General features: G+C 40.5%; 2 protein-coding genes across 5 annotated transcripts; both read left to right on the forward strand.

The window, feature by feature from the left end:
• Positions 1-442: 442 nt before the first annotated feature.
• Positions 443-7,885, forward strand: LOC135115348 (peroxisomal biogenesis factor 19-like). 3 transcript variants are annotated; one of them, XR_010275964.1, is made up of 9 exons: positions 458-590; positions 1,426-1,626; positions 1,730-1,990; positions 2,134-2,366; positions 2,559-2,735; positions 2,953-3,039; positions 3,619-3,708; positions 4,125-4,897; positions 5,173-7,885. XR_010275964.1 is itself a non-coding variant. In XM_064032019.1 (8 exons), exons 2-8 carry the CDS (start codon positions 1,524-1,526, stop codon positions 4,320-4,322), a joined length of 1,149 nt encoding a protein of 382 aa, XP_063888089.1. In that variant the 5' UTR covers positions 443-590; positions 1,493-1,523; the 3' UTR covers positions 4,323-7,885. The 3 variants fall into 3 exon arrangements, 2 of the variants coding, with proteins under 2 accessions (XP_063888089.1, XP_063888088.1); XM_064032019.1 differs by having other exon boundaries at positions 443-590; positions 1,493-1,626; positions 4,125-7,885; XM_064032018.1 differs by having other exon boundaries at positions 4,125-7,885.
• A 5,580-nt stretch (positions 7,886-13,465) lies between these two features.
• On the forward strand, positions 13,466-20,514 carry LOC135115349 (arginase, hepatic-like). 2 transcript variants are annotated; one of them, XM_064032020.1, is made up of 7 exons: positions 13,466-13,692; positions 14,598-14,670; positions 16,877-17,115; positions 17,492-17,640; positions 18,511-18,567; positions 18,746-18,927; positions 19,490-20,514. In XM_064032020.1, the coding sequence occupies exons 1-7, from the start codon at positions 13,546-13,548 to the stop codon at positions 19,672-19,674; spliced, it is 1,032 nt and encodes a 343-aa protein (XP_063888090.1). In that variant the 5' UTR covers positions 13,466-13,545; the 3' UTR covers positions 19,675-20,514. The 2 variants fall into 2 exon arrangements, with proteins under 2 accessions (XP_063888090.1, XP_063888091.1); XM_064032021.1 differs by having other exon boundaries at positions 13,468-13,677.
• Positions 20,515-21,970: the final 1,456 nt, after the last annotated feature.

Genomic DNA, 21,970 nt, shown 5'->3' on the forward strand with positions numbered 1-21,970 from the left:
CGAGTCCTGCTTAGAACCACCACACCAAACAAGCCCTGCCCCACCTGTTTCCGTAGTGTCAGTGTCTCCGCCTGGCGCCTTTACCCAAGACTTGTGTGAACGGCAGTAGTAAGGCCAATAAGAGAGACTGCCGTGGGTGGTTTCTTTAAATGGATCTGTATATTGTATATGATAGCGCTATTCTAGCTCTCTTTGTTTCTCCCACTCAGCTACTTCATCCAACCAGAAATACAAAAAAAAATAAATAAATAAATAAGTAAATAAATAAAATACTGGAAGTATGGCAAATTGAGAATGCAAAAAAGCAAAACTGTAATTTAAAAAAATAGCAGAATTCAACGTAATCCACGTATAAAATAGCTCAAGCCTTCCAAACACCCACCCAATACACCTGTAAAGCCTGGGTGTTATCTTTCCATAGCTTCCTTGCATTAATACAGTGAAAAAGAGCGATTTACACGAGACATGCCTGAGCGCCCCACGTGTTCTATGGCCGTGGTTGTCTCGTGAGGCAAGCGACGCGCCACAAGTAAACAAGTGCAGGCCTCAGTCAGCTGACAACGGTTCGGCGTGACCTACTGTACCCACAAGTAATTATCACCCTAGAAGTTGATAACCTTGTGTCTGTAATTGAGGAGCGCCAAGTTATTACTAGTCTGTCTCAGGGGATTTAAGGGACAGGTAGTGTTAGTTCTTGTTGGCAGGTGCCCCTCCTCACGGCGACTCGACTCATTGGGTAGGTGTGCAGTGCCCGCCGTGGTGGTTCCGGTGCCTTGCCCGTGGCTGTGTGGCACTCATATGGAAGCCTTCAGATGCACCTGTTGATGACTGACAGACTCGTTACCCTTAAGAGAGACTGTCTTATTCTACATTATAAGACTGCATTCCAGTCCCTCCTTCCTGCCAGTAGCAAGTTTTAGGGGCCGGTGGGAAATGTGTTTGGGTTTCATAAAGTAAATCTAATCAATAGCGGCTCCTTATGTATTCTGTTGCCGCTTCTCTCCAGGACACTCAAAGTTGGGGACCTGGTAGGAAAGCGGGGTGTAGGGTAGCGGAGGCCGAATTTGGTCAACTTCAAGAGAGTAAAGAAAAAGCACCGCTTTTAGAAAAAATCCTTAAATATAAACAAACCGGGAATATCCGTCCCCTCTCTCAAAGTTATACAAAGAGATTTTTTTTTTTCTCTTGGCTCTGTCAATGAAAGAATTCTGTTGGCAGGATTTTTTTTTTCTTTTTAGATCTGATTTTTTTTTTTTTTTTTTTTTAATGACATAATTACAAACTGCAACAATTTTCAGACATTATTTATGTGGCTGTGAGAATAGTATGTCAAATTTGAATAATTTTATGAAATCATAACAGTTCATTTTGATGTAATTGGTTTTATTGGTGTATTGATAACTTTCATTCATTGACTGTGAACAGATTAAACAACAATGTCAAAAAGTGTACCTCCACTACTGGAATTCTAAGACCACATCCAATGTATTAGAATCCTCGTGAGTGAGTCAGTAAGCAGCAGGATGTCTGGGGAGGGAGAGCAGAAAGCAGCTGACGGCAGTGGTGGCATTGGTGGTGGTGGTGTGGAGGAAGTCCCCGACCCAGAACTGGACAGTCTGCTGGATGGTGAGAAGCATGACGTGTTTTTAATATGTTTGAACTGAAACTTGAATTCACTCTGATTAAGGTGAAGAAAGAGGAACTCATAATTGTTTTCCACCACTTTCAGATGCTTTGCAAGACTTTGTTCAACCTAAGGTGCCAAACCCTACCCAGGCTTCCACAGCCCCTGCCTCAGCACCCCTTGGCACAGACCTGGCCTCCCTGGTGACTGCAGCAGGCATCACTGCAGCAGTGGGTGGTCCAGGTGGCCAAGAAGGGCAAGCCAAGCAAGGGGAAATGTGGACAGAGGAATTTGTGCAGCAAGCCACAGCACAGTTTGAGCAGACCATGCGGTTACTCATGCAGCAACAGCAGCAACAACAGGAAGGTAAGAATAAGAAAAATATTGTCAGTGTTTTAAGCATGCTTTGAAGTGTGGTGCTCATGGACATTTCTCTTGAAACCTTTCATTGGCTTCTTTATACATGAAAAGAAAGGCCACAACACTCACTGGACTCATACACACCTCAGAGAAAGAGAACCCAGTGGTGGCAGCAACAGCCACCACCACCCAGGCATCCAGCTCTCCAGCACAGTCATCAGCTGGGGCACCTGAAGTTGACCTCTCCTCCATGGCTGCACAGTTTGCCCAGTTTGCTCAGATGGCAACCAAGTCAGCGGAAGAGGCAAAGTCTGACGCAGACTTCACCCAGTGCCTGGCAGACACTCTCAAGCAAATAGGAGACAACACCGAGCAGCTTCAGGTCAGGTCAAGTCAGAATTGACTGGACAGGCAATATAACTCAGACTGATTGAATTAATGCTTGCTAATTATCAAACCAAGATGCGTGTAATTGCTCTCATTTATCTTCTCAAACTCTTTATGTATGATATGCATGCCCGTGCTTGATATCTGAATTGCTAATAATTCACCTTGGTTTTACTTCCCTTCTCAGAACCCTCCAAGTGCAGATGACCTGACCAAGATGTTTGAGAATATGGGCCTGGGTGGGGGTGAGGCAGCTGGGGGTGAGGGGGGACTAGGAGCCTTGTTCCCACTGATGCAGGCAATGTTGGAGAATGTGCTGTCCAAGGAGGTGCTGTACTCACCCATGAAGGACATCACAGACAAGGTGAATGCTTAAAACACTTGTGGTGGGAGAAACAGCCTAGTCACACATGTTGCAGTCATCCCCTTGCTTTGTAAAATTTGATGTAAAGAGGCAGACCAAGCCCTTCAGTGGGATCTCAGCTTAGTATATGGATAAGCAGAAGTGATGTATATATATTCTTACAGTATTCAGTGGCATTATGCTGGCTAACTCTCGCCCTCTGTACTCAAACCTGCAGTACCCCGACTGGCTAGCAGACAACCGTGCCAACCTGCCAGAAGAGGACTTCACGCGCTACAGCAAGCAGTATGACATCATGAAGCAGGTACACAGGCAGGAGCAAGCCAGAGACTGTGGTGTGGCGAGTCTTGATTACCTCAGACACATTAAGAAATTGATGAGCATGGGATAAATTCACTAAGAAAGTCTGTTACTGAGGATTGAACTTTTAATTGATAGAATGAAGTGCTGTGTGTCAGACACCAAGTCCCAGCTGTTGTTAGATTTAAAGGTCATTTATGTGGGCCTTGTACTTTCAGTCACCATAACGGCCATTTCTCAGGTGGTACACAGAGTGTATCCTTGTGAAGGCTTCCTGTAAAGATCTGCAGTTCAGTAGGGGACATGACCCAGTTTAGCTTTTTTGGCATCACTTAATTGTCATCCAGATTATGTGGTGTTTTTCAAAGTTTAAAAATGCATTGAAGTTAGGTCAAGAAAAGTGATCATTATTTTGCTGCTCTTTTTCCAGTTGCTTTGTTAGTTATTTTCCAAAATGAATGAATTAGGGAAGCACCAGTAGTATCAAATCCATCAGTTTTGAATATTTTATATTTCAAATTCAGTTACTATAATACTTAAACTGATAAGCCATTCATTGTTTCTCTCCTTGCTCTGTCCAAAGGTGGTTGACTTGTATGAGGAGGAGACTGAGGGAGACTCAGAGGAGGTGCGGGGACAACGGTTTGAGAAGATCATGTTGTCCATGCAGAAGGTGGGTGTTGTCTTCTCTGGCTTGCTGTGAAGGGAGGTGCTGAGGTGGTGGATTGGAGAACATTTATGTGTGAAGATTACTGATTTATTTATTTTATTTATTTATTTATTTATTTATTTTTATTTATTTATTTATTTATTTTTTTTTTTTTTTTTTATTATTATTATATTTCTCATTGATCACCTTTTCACCAAACTTATAGTATGTAATAGTTCATTCACTCTATTGTAGGTGGTATTCTTGAGTTTCATGATTGCTGATTCTTATATCTGAAATCATCTTGTATCTTGGGAGTACCCACATACCTGAAAATTATTTGAAAACTGGTGTGAACAAGAAGTTATAACAAGTAAACATTTCTCAATAATACCTCATATCCCCTTACCTCCCCTGCACCCTACCTCCTCTGCCCACAGCTGCAGGAGTTGGGTCAGCCACCCAAGGATTTGGTGGGTGACATGGGGCCAGTCATGTCCTTTGACCCATCAGGCAACCCTGTCCTGCCTGACCTGTCCTCAGTGCTGGGGGCTGCTGGGGTGGTGCCTGGAGCAGGTGGGGATGGCAGTGCCCCGCCTGGTGAAGGACAGCAGGGGGAAGAGTGCTGTGTCATGTGATCCCCACCACCACCACCATCACCACCACCACCACCACCACCCCTTCTGACCCCCCACAGCTAGGCCTGCACCAGTGCTTTCCAGAGCTGGTTGGCTCACAAAGGTGTAGTTGAATCTGTTTGGACAAGAGAGTCAGTGAGTTGCTTTTTCCATTAAAGACAAAATTATGTTCAATAAATCTGCCTTATAATTATATATATTCATTGAATGTGTTAAATATTTCTGAAATTGTAGACATCCTTTACATTGTGCCAATGAATTATTAATAGAAAATTATTTATTAAACAGGCATTGGTAGGTCATTAATATAACTGGGTACATCTTGAAAAATTCCATTGTAAAAAAATATTAAAAATGTTTTAATATTTTAGTAGACAAGAAATATTTAGTAGGGCTGTATACAAGAATTGAGTGGTCAGTGGTGAAGTCTGATAATACATCCCTAATGCAAGCCTGTGGTGAAATGCTCACAGGCAGCTGGTGACCAGCTGCCTGCACTTCTGGTGTCTGTCAGGAAGCACAGCCTCTCTGCTGTGGTCCAGGTGGTCTCATCCCTCACACAAGAAGAGTTAAAGGTACATGCCACTGTTCCTTTTGAGGAAACCCACTCATATAGTTGTGTTCCTGAAAGTAATACAATATTTAGATTAAACAAACTGGTTCATGTGGCAATCAGGGCATTATAGCTTATTTCCACATTAGTTGACATTGAAATCATACCATTTTGTATATAGTATTACTTACTATTTATCTGCAAGATTTGTAGACCATTTGTACACAATCCCAGCCATGTTTTTACAGAGTTAAGAGTGATGTTTTTCACTTGAGTGTATAACTTATATCTTTGCAGCATTTATTGTGGAGCCCTCTGTCTCAAACTGCTTGAAGTGAGAAGGTTTAGACTGCAGCAAGGTGGATTGGTGAATATCATAATTACCCTCCAGCATCATCATGCAGCTGTCACAAGGAATTGTTCAGACCAACACAAGCAGTGGCTAATTGGAGACATAAAATTTTCATTTCTCACAAACTGCAGTAATCATCATCATGGATTGTGACACCATAGTTTTACTTGAGGACAAAGTCTGCTACACATTTCTAAACAAAACAGGAATACGTTGGCTAGTTGGCAAATGACGTCATCACCTCATGACAGCGTTGCCAAGTTCATGTGACCTCGGGTGGCAAAAATATGTCAGTCTTTGATGCTAAGTACAGGAGGAGAGTCAAGCAATGTGGTGCACTTTACATCCTAAACAAAAGGCTTTTAGTTTACTAAGAAAGCTCCAGAGGTTCTCTGCTGTATATTTGAATAGGTTTCATCCACAGCCTGTCAATCCAAAGTAAATATTACAAAGCAGAAGTTGCAAGACCACAGCCCACAGGTGGCATGTCTGCTGTAATGTATGAAGTTTTTCACTTTTCTGGCCCGGTTTGGGCAGTGGCATCCTACTCCAGTGTTAGGGTCCCAATCATTTAATTTATTAATTCATTTCATGTTGGTGAAACATGACACACAGCATCACCCTTGTGAGCTCTCTCTCTCTCTCTCTCTCTCTCTCTCTCTCTCTCTCTCTCTCTCTCTCTCTCTCTCTCTCTCTCTCTCTCTCTCTCTCTCTCTCTCTCTCTCTCTCTCTCTCTCTCTCTCTCTCTCTCTCTCTCTCTCTCTCTCTCTCTCTCAATAATTCTTGATATCTTTGTGTTCATGTTAAATTCAGAAAACATGAGAAAAATGTACTGCTCACACCCTAGAAGGTAAGTATATCACAAAATGAATAATTTATTGAAACAAAAATATTCAAAAGAACTACCTTGGCAGTTTGTTTATGAAGGTGAAGGTGAAGGCTTTGGAGCTCATAAGTTCACATTTTGGTATTCTACACTATATGACAAGTGAGGTTACATTGTTGAAGACAAATTGTTTAAGCATAAAAAAAAAAAAAATCACTAATCTCACAAGCCAGATAAGGAAGGGATCAGTGGAAAGAGCACCTTGCAGATTAAAAAATATAATGAAATAAAGATTTTCTTACACTAAACAAGTTAGGGCTGCAATGCTGAAGACAAAAACTTCTAAAACAAGGGAAAGAATATCACCCATCACATAATTAGCCAAATGTTATTAGGAATCAATGGAAGGGGCTCAGAGCAGGTTAACAATATACTGGAATAAAGATTTTGTTGAGGCAAATTTTGCTTTAGCTTAGGAGGCAGTGGCCAGTGCTGGCTTCCTGATGCATTGCCACTCTGCATCACTGCAGCTCAGAGCAATAGCAGCAAGGTAGACCCTCCTTATTGGGGTGCTTTGTTAATGTTATGCACCACACACTTTCTCTTGGCCATGTGTAAAATGTAAGGTGTGAATTATTGAGAATGTCATGTTAAAGATGGTTATGAAAATTATGTGGCAGTTTAATGTGTACCACAGCAATGGATGTTTTGTGTGACATACTTTGGCTTCAGAGCAAATCAACTACATACTTAGTGTGAGGACTGCCATCAGATAGAAATGCAGAAACTATTAATGGATTTGCCTTCTTATTCAAAAATAAATTTAATTAACTGTATTTGTGAAAATACATAGGAGGCATGGCTCTTTAAAAATTGATGGGCAATCTCTTTCCTGGCAGTAGTAGCTGGGAGGGAATCTGTGTGAAGTGACGAGCATAGATCTGTCATCATCATTGGTATTACGTGACAATTTCTACACTATCATTTATATGGATGTGTCACTGGTTTTATATACATACATTTTCCTTCTTATGATGAGTTACATTAATATATATATATATATATATATATATATATATATATATATATATATATATATATATATATATATATATATATATATATGTATGTATGTATATAAAGAACATCAAAATTTGAATTCTTCAAGGATGCATATTTTGGTAGTTCACTAGCACATGCACTCAGATGACTCTTGGTGCTTATGATGCATCATAGCCTCACAGATCCAGCCAGACTGCTCATGTGAAGCACCTGTCACTACAGGAGACTACCATACATATTCCTCTCATTGCATCAATTTTTTATGAAAAAAAAACTCTGGTGTACAGGAGCTCATTACACGAGTAAACACTGACCATCTCAATATTAAAAACCTTGTATGCCCTGGGTGGCAGGCCTTTGTCTACACACTTGGTACTATGCTGCTGGAGAAGTGCCAAACACTGACAAGAATGCACTTGAACTTTTATGTGTATGTAATGTTTTATTCACAAAAAATACTGTAATAGTGATAAGCAGTTTCATGCGTTCTAGTCTTGGGCAAGTTAGGCGTGAAAAATAACATTACAATTAGGTCATTCTTTACAGGTACAGCTCCTCAGCAGAAATACTCGGTAAAATTAGTTCATGTGTTTATGGGTGTTCATTTCAGTGATGTGAAGCACTCAAATGGTTGGAGTCCTGTTGTGTTCCCTTAACAGCATTGTTTTAAAGGTCTGGTGCAAAGACATGTTTCTTTTCTAAGTGCTTCTGTTATGCTTACCTCAGGAGCTTAAGACTCTGTACATAGTGTGAAATAAACTTGAAGCTTTCATCATATGTTACTCTGCTGACTTCTCTTGAGGTGTTTCAAACCTCAATGTATTATCCAAGTTTTATGCTAAGGTCAAGTTTGGAAGGATGAAGAGTTATGGCACAAACCCAAAACACATCAATTTTGCTGACTGGTAACTATACAAATTTTATGCATTTTTTTGTTGTGCAATTGATTTTCTGATGCATACAGATCAATGTGCCTTTAACATCCAGTCCTTCCATAACTAATTCTGGTGTTAATAAAGGGACAGTCAAATGACCAGTTTACTTACTTATTTTTATTACCAAAGAAACAGTAATGATAATAATTATAATATATATATGTACACTATGGTTCATGACATCGCCTTTCCCACATCGACCTACTCTTTTGCTCCATCCTCATCAGGGATTGCCTCCAGACCCTGCAACACAGAGAGGCTCAGTTGAGTAATGAGCAAGTAACAGTAGTGCACAGAAAACAGGAAATAAGGAAATAAAGGAAGCTAAACATGGTAGGTGAATACATGAAATGTATAGTAGAATGTATATGTCACATACAAAGAAGAGTGAAAGAAATTAAAATTTATAACAAAATTAGGAAATTTAAAGTCTATTCTTATTATTTTCAACTTTATAAAATGAAATAAAATAATCATGAGAATTACAGTCTTCAGCTACAATATTAAAGCCACTTATTTAACTTTATTTTTATTTACTTTACTTATTTTTAGTTTTATTTTTTACTTATCTTCAACCATTCAGTTACTCTGTGGTGCATTTACTATCAGCCTAACATGTTGCTCTATCTTCACCTTCTGCCCACTTGACACACACTTACCACAATCTTCCAAGGACTGCCACTGATTCGCCCGTCTCGGAGGTACATGTTGCGCTGGTGTGGGTACTGCAGGTCTCGCTCATAGAACTGTCACAGGAGGAAAAGGTAGGTGAGGCACAGGCTTCATGAGGCATTAATTGTTTATTCACTACCTGAAATTTTCATGACCAGTCCTGTGAGCTCACAAACATCATATTCCATAAATATGTTACCTGTAATCAACTACCAAATTCCAAATACATGCTGAAAATGTAATATACAAGAGTATCTTTGAAAGATGACTTGGTTGCTTTCACCTGGCAATCCAGAGTTACTTGCAACACCTCATCACTTCTGAACATGACTGACAAAGGTGTACACATTTATTCAAGTCTGTTTGTCTGGGAGATAATCCAGAAAGATATCAACAGAGTTCAGTTTAATTTTTGAGATAGGGTGGCCTTAATTAAATATTTTCTTTTACGAAAGTTTTGAACAATCATCTTATTTAATCATGATACCAGGATGGAGTGTTGTATTAAAGTGAATGCAAAACAACTGGTAATCTTAGTGTAAATTATGAGTAAACACAACTTTTATCTGATAAATTCCATTCTTATGAAACAAGCATGTTCTTATTCAGTGTCACCTTAAGTACATATATTTTTTATTCAGTGTCACCTGAATCTCACTTATGTACATATATTTCTCATCCTCAAATCCATCCTGCTGAGGATCAGAAATGGGTGGCATAATGTGCAAGTGATTCAGGCACTAAGCCAGGACTGGCATGAAATAGGATACAAGTAGATTTGAGTTAAATATGACAGTAGGATTTAAATTATGATTAAAGGAATAATGATTAATTAGCTCATTTCTAAATGCACTGCAATGAGCTTACTTAATACAGATTTCGTAAATGATTCCATTCTTAAAAGCTGCAGTGACTGATCTCACTTCACTTGCACGAACAATTTACTGTAGACCTTATTTTCTTGAGATATTTTAGTAATTTATTCAATTAAGATGAGAGTTGATAACCAAAAGCATGTAGTCACTTTAGACTGATTTCATACAGGTGTACATAAGAACCAAGACTGGGAAGTACTACGACAAGGAACAATCTGGCACATCCTCTCACCATAACCAGTTAACATGAGATCAGTGTGACCCACTGAGGCACTACAAGAATGTGGAGTCCAAACTGCCAAGAAAATAAGTGCCAAGGATGATTTCTCTCTTTTTTTTTTTTTTTTTTTCTGGGTACATACCTATTTTCCATCATCAGCTAACCTCTAAACCTAATTGAATTCATAATCTTACAGGGGTCATTCTTGCCACCACCCACGAAAGTTTCAGATCAGGATAGTATAGTGGATGGTATAGGTGGCAGATACTCCCTATTTGTTCACTATTTTTTGGGATTTCCCCAAAAGTGGTGTTTTTTTTCGCCGGAGACTTTTAAGGTTTCCCAAATTTGGCCTACTTAAGCTTCCCCCCCCCCTTAAACCTCGCTTTCTTACCTGCTCATCAAGCTTGCCTATCCTGGAGCAGGGCGGCAATAGAATACATATGAAGCCGGTACTGGTAAGATCTGACCATATTTCCTTCCCCAAAGTGAGGAGACTAACGGGAATCTAAAAAAAAATGCACTACAGCCGTCTCCAGCAACACTTGACTACCGCTGATCAGTGGTAATGGCAAAATTCTGTATTCCAACAAAAATATGAAAATGTATTGCCAAATTCGTTCAAGATCTTACTGTATGGGCAAACTAAGGAGGGGATGTCCTGGAGGGAGAAGTATGGGGAATAATTCAGGGAGGAAAAATGTCCCTTCACTCATCTGCTGCGTATGAGCCCAGACACTCACGTTGTCATAGACCAGCTTGTGGAGGCCAGCTATGAACACTGCAGGGATGGCAAGCATGCCCGTCGTGATGGCGAAGCTGGGGATGATATTGTACCACATACTGGCGAGCGAGAAGAGGGAAGACGAAACGGCCGGATAGCAGACGAGAGGCAGCGGCCGTGTCCGTGTGAGCCTCGGCCACTCCACCTACACGTGTCCTCAATATTTTGTTACTTATCTAAAGTTACATGAATTTAAGTAAGCCGACATACCTGGATTGCTTATTAGATCGACTGTAACTGAAGAGAAGGTAGAGTAAATGTAGGAAGGTGATGAATGAGCCAATTTTGGGAGGATAAACCAGGGATCGGGACACTGGTTTATTTACTTCCATTTTCTGCAGCTATCGGGGGGTCTTCAATATTCTGTTAACAGGTAAAGATAATGAATTTAAGTGAGCTTTTATATCCATCTTGTTTATTGGAATCACTGGAATAAAAGAAAAAAATATATAGTTTATGTAAGAAGATGGTTAATGAGCCATTTTGGGGAGGGTGGGCTAGGCTAGAGACGTTGGATTCATTTACTCACGTTTTCTGCAGCGAAAGAAAACCTGCTGCGAGATTTTTTTATTATATCATGAGCTATAAATGTTTGGTTTGGATAATTATACGTTTGAATTATATATATATATATATATATATATATATATATATATATATATATATATATATATATATATATATATATATATATATATATGTGTGTGTGTGTGTGTGTAAAGATTAAAGATACAGACGTATTGTTTTCAGAGGAAGATATAAACAGGGCAGCTATTTCAATATCCCTCATGTGTACAGGACTTTATTTTGAGCTTGGCAAGTTTCATTTCACGGAAAACCAACTGCAGCTTCAAAGATGTTAACTAATATTGCCGCCTTGACCTCCTAACCCATCTTGACAAACAACACTCGGGTGTCGCCTAAACCAGTGGTACCGATTTTCTTTTCTTTTCTTTTTTTTTTCCTGTTTGTTCCTGTTCACCTGTTCGGATTTTCCCCTTCATACAGTGACCACAAAATTATGGAATTTCGACCACAATTACTATACATAGTCACTTTAGAGGCAATTGTATCATATTTTTTTATTTATATTTGTGCATAGTACTTGAAGAGAAGTCAACTACCACACTGATTATTATTATTTTTTTTTTCTGTCGGCCAATAGCAAGTATTTTTTTTTTTATTCACTTCAATAGATTTTTCCCCTGGAATCCTAAAACTTCCCCCAGGGAGAAATTTCCCCGATGTTGGGATATACTGGTCTAGACCCTTGTGGGAAATGTGAGGATTTCTGTTATCAGCGTCCTAGGAAGTTCGTAAAAAAAAAAAAAAAGTATGAATCCAACCATTATTTTCTTCTTGTAATTATTTTTTATTCTTCTGTTTATGACCACTCCTCATTAATCCAAGCTAGTTCTGGTAAATAATAATAATAATAATAATAATAATAATAATAATAATAATAATAATAATAATAATAATAGCTGTTATCCGGTTGTGTTGCTGTTGTTGTTGTTGAACGTACTATGATAACAAGCCTGGCTGACACAACTATTCTGTAGACACCTGAGTCACCCACTGCTCCACACCACGCAACACCACACTCAGGCACACGTGGTGTTGCACCCTGTTGTCCTACATTTAAAAACGCCACCCTGCAATAACCGGGGTGGTGGCGGGGGTGGGAGTCTACATAACTAGACTATTTATTTTTTACGTCGCTCTGAGCCCACTGTCAACCCCACGTGGCTAAGGCTTTGTTCAGTGTGTGCTGTATATGACTGTGTTCTTCTTTTCTTATTATGCCATTTTACGATTCTCCCGTGTGACTGACTTATTGGAAGGGAAAGGCAGTGTTGTTGTTGTTGTAGTAGTAGTAGTAGTAGTAGTAGTATACTACATTAATAAAAAAAAGTTTATGAGTTTCTATCAGTTTATATGAATTTACATGAATATGGATGATTTCTACAGATATCAAAAAAGCAGTTATAATTATGGTAATCCCATAGACATTAGAATAAATAAATAAATAAATAAATGAACATACATCATTAACAGTATAAGCAACTGAGGAGATTTTACACTTATATCAACGAATTCATACATTAGAGAAGCACCAAGAGAGGAAACCATGCATATGTTACACCATTAATCCTTGCACCGAGACACATTGCATCCATAGCGCTACGTCACGTTACCACCTGCGTTGCTTGTGTGTTGATAGTGCTGATAATCTCGCATGTCGAAACGCATCTACAGAGCGGAGGTTGCACTGTCTTGTTTGTGTGGAGGTGCAACAGTGGCCACCGCACAGGCAGGGGAGAGGAGAGAGGGGAGGGGAGGGGAAGGAAGGGGAGAGAGGGGAAGGGATTGGAGGGGAGTGGGTGCTTTGGGGAAGGAAGGTGAGGGTCCAAGGACGTTATGGAAATGTGGTTTGGAGGGAAATGAAGGAGATGGAGTGGAGGAAATAAAAACAAAATATTAGTCTCTCTCTCTCTCTCTCTCTCTCTCTCTTGATTTGAAGGAAACTGTGTGTGTGCGTGTGTGTGTGTGTTTGTGTCAGGATGAGGTAACCCCGCTTCTCCCCTCTTCTGATTGGCTGGCCCCGGGAACACACCACCAACACCTAATTAACAACGCAGTGCATTCAGAAATAAAACAATAACATTTTCCTTTCAATAATCTTTCCTTGCACTTGCACTTGAGCGTCTCGGAAATCTGTATCAGTTAAAGGTACAACTACAAGTGCTGGGGTCTGCATTAAGTTTGAAGAGTGAGAGGGAACGGCATCCAGGACGGGGAGGAGGAGAGAAGCAAGGTGGGGTGGGGGTGTGAGGGAGGGATGAAGCATAAAAGAAAGCCAATCACGGGGCTCAGAGTTACTTGTTCAGTCCAGTTTTCTTTAGCCAGAGATCAGACGTGCGCCGCTGCCAGCACCAGAGACATGTACCGCGCCGCTCTCTGCCTCCTCGCCCCCACCATGGGAAGGAATGTGCAAAGATCCTTGTCCTGCCTCGCCGCCCCCGCCGTCAACACGAAAGTCGGGGTGATTGGCGCGGTTTTTGAGAAGGGACAGGTCAGAGGTGATGGAGTTAGTATCGATGTGCATGTGTGTGCGTGTGTGCCCTGCCCTCCTGTGCTGCGCCATACCCCAACCCCTGCTGCTGTTGCTGATACTGATGCTGGTGTTGCAAGGTCAACGTGAGCCCGAGGGATGTGTGTGTGTGTGTGTGTGTGTGTGTGTGTGTGTGTGTGTGTGTTTAGTGGATATGTAATGTACAGGTTTGTGTGTGTGTGTGTGTGTGTGGGTGGGTGGCTAGGTGTTAATTAAAAAGGACGTAAATTTTACAAGTGTGTGTGTATGTGTGTGTGATCCAACACACTCTCTCTCTCTCTCTCTCTCTCTCTCTCTCTCTCTCTCTCTCTCTCTCTCTCTCTCTCTCTCTCTCTCTCTCTCTCTCTCTCTCTCTCTCTCTCTCTCTCTCTCTCTCTCTCTCTCTCTCTCTCTCTCTCTCTCTCTCTCTCTCTCTAGGCAGGTAAGTAAGAAGGAATGTAAGGGAGTGTCTGAGATCCTTCGTGCCCTCCACCTCACTTACATCCCAAAGGACTTGATTAGTAAAGATAAACCCTCGTTCCTCCTCTTCCTCCTCCTCCTACTATTACTACTACTCCTCCTCCTCCTACTACTACTACTACTGACGCTTTTGCTTACTGACTCCAGCATCTCTCTCTCTCTCTCTCTCTCTCTCTCTCTCTCTCTCTCTCTCTCTCTCTCTCTCTCTCTCTCTCTCTCTCTCTCTCTCAAAGTAATTAAACAATACAGTTGTATCTTCAGAAAACACCTGCCTTACTTTACACACACACACACACACACACACACACACACACACACACACACACACACACACACACACACACACACACACACACACACTCACACACTGGAACAGACACACAGGCATGCAGCTGATGGTACCTCTTCCTTCACTCCTGCAGCGTCGCATAGGCGTGGGTGATGGGCCCAAAGTCATCAGGGAGACAGGAGTGCTCAACCATCTCGCCGGTTTAGGTGAGTTTATCCTTCTTTGCCTTCGTTTTCTATCATCTCCGTTCTTAGCCTGTTTTGTCGTTTTTTTTTTTTTTTTTTTTTTGCAGTTGTGGTTATTATTATTATTATTATTATTATTATTATTATTATTATTATTATTATTATTATTATCATTATTATTATTATTATTATTTAATTTTCTTTTCTTTCTGCTTTGCATGTGTTATAGTTATTATTATTATTATTATTATTATTATTATTATTATTATTATTATTATTATTATTATCCATCTTATTTTTTTTTTGTCATTCCACATATTGTTTTTCCAAGAGAGAGAGAGAGAGAGAGAGAGAGAGAGAGAGAGAGAGAGAGAGAGAGAGAGAGAGAGAGAGAGAGAGAGAGAGAGATTTCAATTCTAGGTCATGTACGCTCCATTCCCTCGCCACCCAAACCACCACCACGCACACACAAGCCGGAAATATGCGAGGGGGTGATGGGGGGCTTGGTTTTGATACCTGTTCGTCAGCCAATAACCTGCAAACCCCAGTTAAGTCAGGCTGATCTGCGGGTCTGATAACTCACTGCCTTACTTCCTTGTTCCCTGAGTCACGTGACATGTATCCTCTTGTTTATCTGACTTGGGTGCAGTATAATAACAACAACAATAAAAACAACAACAACAACAAGAACGGTGACAATTACTACTACAACAGCAATATCAATAGTAATAGGAAGAATAGCAACAACATCCACTACTACTACTACTACTACTACTACTACTACTACTACTACTACTACTACTACTACTACTACTACTACTAAACGGCCTAAAAATATTGGTTTTCAGTAAATATTGATGTTTATATATTTTTTTCATTTGTTTATTTATTTTTTTTGTTTTATTTTTTATCGAATGTATGTATACATTGTTGCTGTTGGACTCACTCTCTCTCTCTCTCTCTCTCTCTCTCTCTCTCTCTCTCTCTCTCTCTCCTCTCTCTCTCTCTCTCTCTCTCTCTCTCTCTCTCTCTCTCTCTCTCTCTCTCTCTCTCTCTCTCTCTCTCTCCTCTCTCTCTCTCTCTCTCTGTGACGCAACCTCAGCTATTGCTAACCTTGAAACGTGCGGTGAAAATCTAGCATAGTCTGTTTTTTTTTATGAGAGAGAGAGAGAGAGAGAGAGAGAGAGAACAACTTTCGCTTCTTCGCGTTCAAGTTTGCTCGAAATTTCATCACAACCTGTTCAGTTATTATTATTATTATTTTTACTCTCTCTCTCTCTCTCTCTCTCTCTCTCTCTCTCTCTCTCTCTTCTCTCTCTCTCTCTGAAGTCATTAAGCATTTTCTATCACACCCCGTCTGTACCTACCATTAACGACTCTGTTCACTTGCATAATGTTACGTACCCAAACACTTGAGCCAACACACTGAACCACCGACACTCTGAGGTTTGCACACTTGTGGCCTAGTGGATATGAGGAAGAGCAATCGAGCTAAGGAAACCCTACTTCTAACGGTTGTAAACATACTGAGCGCTCTGAAATATATCTTCATTCGGACATTCGGGACTCAAGGGACGCGAAGAGCACTGGTATTGACCCCTTTTGCTGCTGTGGTTTCTTCTTAAGCTTGATTAGATGTTCGTGTGCAAGTTGACTGAGTAGTTCTTGAAAGACACGAAAGGCAGCAATAAGAGTGATGCAGCGTTCAAGTTTTTTTTTTTTTTTAGTACTTCTAGTTGCAGTTTCCACAATAAAATCGTGTAGGGTTGTTCAGTTAAGTGTTTTATGGTTATTAGCAGTTAAGTGGTTAAGGAAAAACAGCCAACACACTTAAACAACCACGATCTTATTAGGTCTTGATATTCGGGATCTCGTTCGGGGTCGTGAAGGAGAACAGTGACGCTCAGGAAAACAACACTTCAGCTTGACACGCTAAAAACTCCAACACACTAACCTTGACGCTAAGACAACCTCATTTTTAGGCCTTGACACTCTGGATCTCTGGGGACGTGAAAGAGAACAGTGACGCTCAGGAAAACAACACTTCAACTTGACACGCTAAGAATTCTCACAACACACTGACAGCCTCATTTCCAGGCCTGGACAGTCAGGACTTCGAGGTGAAGAAGTGCAGTGACTGACGGAAAACAACCTTAATTTGACATCCTACAAACTCCTCTAATACAATAAAACTTCTGCCAACACGCTAACACATCCACACCCTCAGGCCTGGACGTTCAGGACTTCGGGGACGTGGAGGAGAACAGTGATACCAAGGACGCCGAGATCCAGTTGGGTCCTGACGGGGAGCGCCATCACACCGCCGTGCTGGAGTACAACCGACGCCTGGCCGCCGCCGTGAGCCAGGTGGTGAAGGAGGGGCGTGTGTGCGTCACCCTGGGCGGCGATCACTCCATCACCATCGGTACTCTGAATGGCCACACGGCTGCCGTCCCAGACCAGCAGGTGAGGAGCTGCTTAACAATGATGATGCCTGGATGACTATCAAGGTTCATTTTCTAAAACACTTCTCTGCACCTTCACTACTTTTAAAGGGCTTTGTTTGAAGTGACACGGGTTTTTAAGTGTTTTTACGGTTCTAGTAGCATATGAATAAGGATTCTATATTTCCATTAATGCACCTCATGTGACCTGATCCCGTGATCTGAGTGACTCTGGTGACCTCTCGTGAAGATGGCGATGTTGTGAGAAGAAGAATCATAAGCAAGATCTTAAGATGACCTCTCTTCTGTAACCATCATGACCTGTTACTGCTCCCCACGTGACTTAATGCCTTAATTGTTCCCTTTGACAGTGGTAATCTTGATGACCTCTCTTGCAGGTGGTGGTGCTGTGGGTGGACGCGCACGCTGACCTCAACACGGGCGCCATCTCCCCGACGGGCAACATGCACGGGATGCCTATGGCCCACCACCTGCGTGGCATGGCCCAGCAGGTTAACAGGATGTCCGACGGGTGGCCGCATCCCTGGTCAGTGTCCATCCACTCCTGCACCTCTTCCTCTTTAGCTTCCTCCTCCTCCTTCTCCTCCTCCTCCTCTTTAGCTTCCTCCTCTTCTTCTTTTTTAGCTTTTTCCTCTTCCTTCTCCTCCTCCTCCCCTTTAGCTTCTTCCTCCTCTTCCTCTTTAGCTTCTTCCTCCTCCTCCTCCTTCTCTTTTATCTTCCTCCTTCTCTTTTCTTTTTCTTCTTCTTCTTCTTCTTCTTTCTCCTCCTCCTCTTTCTGCTGTTCCGTCTTCCTTTCTTGTTCTTCTGTATCTCCTCTTCCTCCTCCTCCTCCCCCTCTCTTTTCCTTCATATCAGGCGGGGAAGTATGTTAATGATGGAGGAAGAAGATTATTTGTTTGTTTCTTTCCTTTTGTTTGTTTGTTTGTTTTGTTTTTTTTCTTCTTTCTTTGTTTCTTTATCTCTGTTTTGGCTCCTTACTATAATCTCCTCCTCCTCCTCCTCCTAATCCTAATCTTCCTCCTTTTCTCTTTCATCTCGTTGGGCGGGGAAGTGTGTTATTTAATGATGGGGGAGAAAGATTACTCTCTCTCTCTCTCTCTCTCTCTCTCTCTCTCTCTCTCTCTCTCTCTCTCTCTCTCTCTCTCTCTCTCTCTCTCTCTCTCGTACGAACTATTTTTTTTATATTATTATGTGCAATTAAATAATTTGGTATAATATTCCTTTTAAGTCCTGGTGTGTGTGTGTGTGTGTGTGTGTGTGTGTGTGTGTGTGTGAGAGTTACAATGCACAAAGATCCTTGGCTCGTTCTGGTCTGATCAAAAGTATGTATTAATTATTTCCGTTTCCTCCCGCTCCGTGTGTGTGGCGGCACTTACATACACACGCACACACACAGCCTGGACGCGCATCACATCGTGTACGTTGGCCTGAGGGACGTGGACCCCTGTGAAAGGTAATACTATTTTCAGTATTATTACGAAACCTAACGATCATGTACGTAATTCTCTTTCTTATATCCCTTACATAACTTAAACACACTCTTCAGTAATCATTTGCCCCCTTTGTGCACCTCTAACGAATATTTTAAAGACTTTTCCTACTTCTATAACCTCCTCCTTCGCCTTCTACAGAGAGCTGATGGACCAGATGGGCATATTGTCATTCAGCATGAGAGAGGTGGACCGCGTGGGCTTTCACAGTGTGTTGGAGGCCGCCCTGTCCCATCTCAAGCCCTCCCCTAGCAGACCACTCCATCTCTCCTTCGACATTGATGCCCTTGACCCTGCAGAGGCCCCCAGCACCGGCACGAGAGGTGGGTATGTGGGCCACGGTCGGGGAAAGGTTAAGGTTATGGAGAAGAGGGAGAGGTTAGAGTGTATGGGTTAGTGGTGGACAAGTGTTGAGAAAGTATGAGAGGAAAGAGAAATTTGGTAAGTGAAAGAATTTAGGGATGGAGAGGGAAAATTTAGGGTATTTGGAAGAATGGTGGATAGAAGATTTTTGGGAAGGTACTAAAGGAAAGAGTAATGGGAAAAGTGATGAAGGATTTAAGGGAAGGGAAGGAAAATGGAATTGAAAGAAAGGAATCAAGGAAGGCGGGAAAGAGCATGAGGGAAGGAATGAGGGGTAAAGAGGGAAAAAAAAGCAGAGAAAAAAAGAAAAAAAGAAAAGGAAGTGAAGAAAGAATAGAGGGATGAAATATACAATCAGTCAGTCAGTCAGTTAATCAGTCAGTCAGTCAGTCAGTCAGTCAGTTACTTAATCGGTCAATCTCTCAGCCAGTCAGTCATTCGCTCATTCAGTCAACCCAGCCAGCCAATTTCTCGTACTTTTTTCCTTTTAATCAGTCAACCTCGCATATCCTTCCCTTTCAGTGCGTGGCGGCCTAACCTTACGCGAGGGCCTGGCACTGTGCGAGGCGGTGCAGGAGACAGGCTACTTGAGTGCCCTGGATCTGGTGGAGGTGAACCCAAGCATAGGAACGGGGAAGGACGCCGCTATCACCACCAACGCCGCCCGCCTTCTCCTCCTTAGCGCTCTCGCCGGCAGAAGAACATGATCTGGAAACACGGCTGGGACTAGAGAAATAGGCAAAGTCTCTCTCTCTCTCTCTCTCTCTCTCTCTCTCTCTCTCTCTCTCTCTCTCTCTCTCTCTCTCTCTCTCTCTCTCTCTCTTTTTCAATGTAGGATGAAGAGATGAATTTCTACGTACGGTTAGTGGTATACGTGTGATTTTTTTTTTATTTCATTTTAGCTTATTTGTTCTTGTGATAGATCATATATTTTTTTTTATTTAGGTTATTATTATTATTATTATTTTTTTATTTATTTATTTATTTTTTTTTGTGAATATGTTTGTGATGTGATGTACGTAGGTTATGATGTAGACAAACATATTATTATTATTACTAACAACAACAACTACTACTACTACTACTACTACTACTACTACTACTACTACTACTGTGTTGTTCTTATTTCCACTGATATTCAAACCCATTCCATTTTTTTTTTTATTGACTGATTGATTGATTGATTTATTATTATTATTATTATTATTTGTTATGCACTTCTTCCTCAGCCTTCAGTCATGTCACGCGTACATGGCAACACTGCTCATTCACTTCCATCTTTCATTACAAACCCTCTCTCTATGATTAAGTTTCCTTCTACTCGTGGCTTTGTCGAATCTATCTATTTATCTGTCTGTCTCGGACCGGTAATCCCACACTGGGCGACCCAGACAAAACACCACACACTCATACACACATCATTCACCTCGCAGGTGTAATGAAAACATACAATCCCTGAAAAAAAAAGAAAAAAAAAAAGCTCATATTGATTAGGTGGCAGTTCAAAATGAGGACTATATGTAGGTGAAATAAAAAAAAAAGAATAATATATATATATATATATATATATATATATATATATATATATATATATATATATATATATATATATATATATATATATATATATATATATATATATATATATATATATATATATATATATATATATATATATATATATATATATATTAAGGTTCAGAAATTACTTCTATTGTTTATCATATTTAATCCCCACATTCAGTGATGATCATCCTACTCATTATTTTTGCAGTTTTCCTTATGTTCTTATGTTCTTCTACAAATCCATGACATGCTTTTAATTAATCTATGCTATCGTTTAGGGCACAAGAACGTAAGGAAATTGCAAGAGATCCAGTTATTTCCACTGCGATTTAATTTAACGATCGTACCGTCGCTCTCCTATTACCGTACCTACTTTCTACGCATCATGTCACGCTCCTTACTCTTTTTTCTACTTTTATAGTGTCATATGACTTCTAATACCTGGCATTTCATTTTATCAGTAATATTATATGTGCTAGTAGTTTAGGGATAAATCATAACATACACAGCTGATAAAATCGATGTGTTATGATGACTCATGTGATAATAGGTGCTCCACTATGAACCTGAATGCTCAAAACACTTATGAATGTCAGAATTCACGAAATGGTTATAATCTCCTCCCACATACATACATACATACATCTATACTTAGATTTCAGTATCCATACTATGACGCCCACAAGTGTTTTGAACCTCCAGCCCCCGGGTTATGCATCTTTTCCTTGCCGTTAAGCAGTGATTCATGATTATTCTTGCATTACATTTTTTCTCATAAACTGCAGGGTCTTCCATAGCTTACATTTGGCTTGCTATGTTCCATATTTTGAAACATTTATGTACTGCACCTCCACTACATTCAAAAGGCTCTAGTTGAAGGGTAATTTCATGGTTGTAGTGACAGATTAACAAGGTTTTTATATTATTAACAGCATAAACACTTGAGAACCCGGCTAATAATCTCTGTGGCCTTTGAAAATAGTCCTGGTGAGAGAAGTGTTTCTGATTGTAGACTAATGTCGTCGATAGTTTTTTTTTTTATTTATTATTATTATTATTATTATTTTTTTATTTTTTCTATAGTAATGCCTATCTTTCATTCTCTTGTCTCCCTCTCGCTGCTATAACTGATCATGGCTGTTAGCTTATTAGCGGGTAAATGCAATCTATCGAAATTATAAATGCATGACAAATGTCTTTTTATATATAGCTTATTTTTGTAACTGAACATGTGTGATTATTCCAATCTTGTTCCCATATTTATATTTCCTTTCTTCTGTCACTTGTATCTCTAACCAGTTATTACGCCGTAAGCTTGTTAAGTGTTTTTGTATGAATACAGAGATTGTATATATGTAATTTTGTTTCTGAATATCCTTGTTAGCGTGGAAGGAAAGAAGGTGCATGTGTGTGGTTGTCGGAAATGTCACTACAGTC

The sequence above is a fragment of the Scylla paramamosain genome, chromosome 29, assembly GCF_035594125.1.
Source record: "Scylla paramamosain isolate STU-SP2022 chromosome 29, ASM3559412v1, whole genome shotgun sequence".
In the NCBI taxonomy this organism is placed as follows: Eukaryota; Metazoa; Arthropoda; class Malacostraca; order Decapoda; family Portunidae; genus Scylla; species Scylla paramamosain.

Coding starts and splice junctions, on each gene's coding strand:
- LOC135115348 (XM_064032019.1), top strand. CDS start 1,524: ATGTCTGGGGAGGGAGAGCAGAAAGCAGCTGACGGCAGTGGTGGCATT. Junction 1,627..1,729: donor ACTGGACAGTCTGCTGGATG/GTGAGAAGCATG, acceptor CACCACTTTCAG/ATGCTTTGCAAGACTTTGTT. Junction 1,991..2,133: donor ACAGCAGCAACAACAGGAAG/GTAAGAATAAGA, acceptor TACACACCTCAG/AGAAAGAGAACCCAGTGGTG.
- LOC135115349 (XM_064032020.1), top strand. CDS start 13,546: ATGTACCGCGCCGCTCTCTGCCTCCTCGCCCCCACCATGGGAAGGAAT. Junction 17,641..18,510: donor GACGGGTGGCCGCATCCCTG/GTCAGTGTCCAT, acceptor GCACACACACAG/CCTGGACGCGCATCACATCG. Junction 18,568..18,745: donor GACGTGGACCCCTGTGAAAG/GTAATACTATTT, acceptor CGCCTTCTACAG/AGAGCTGATGGACCAGATGG.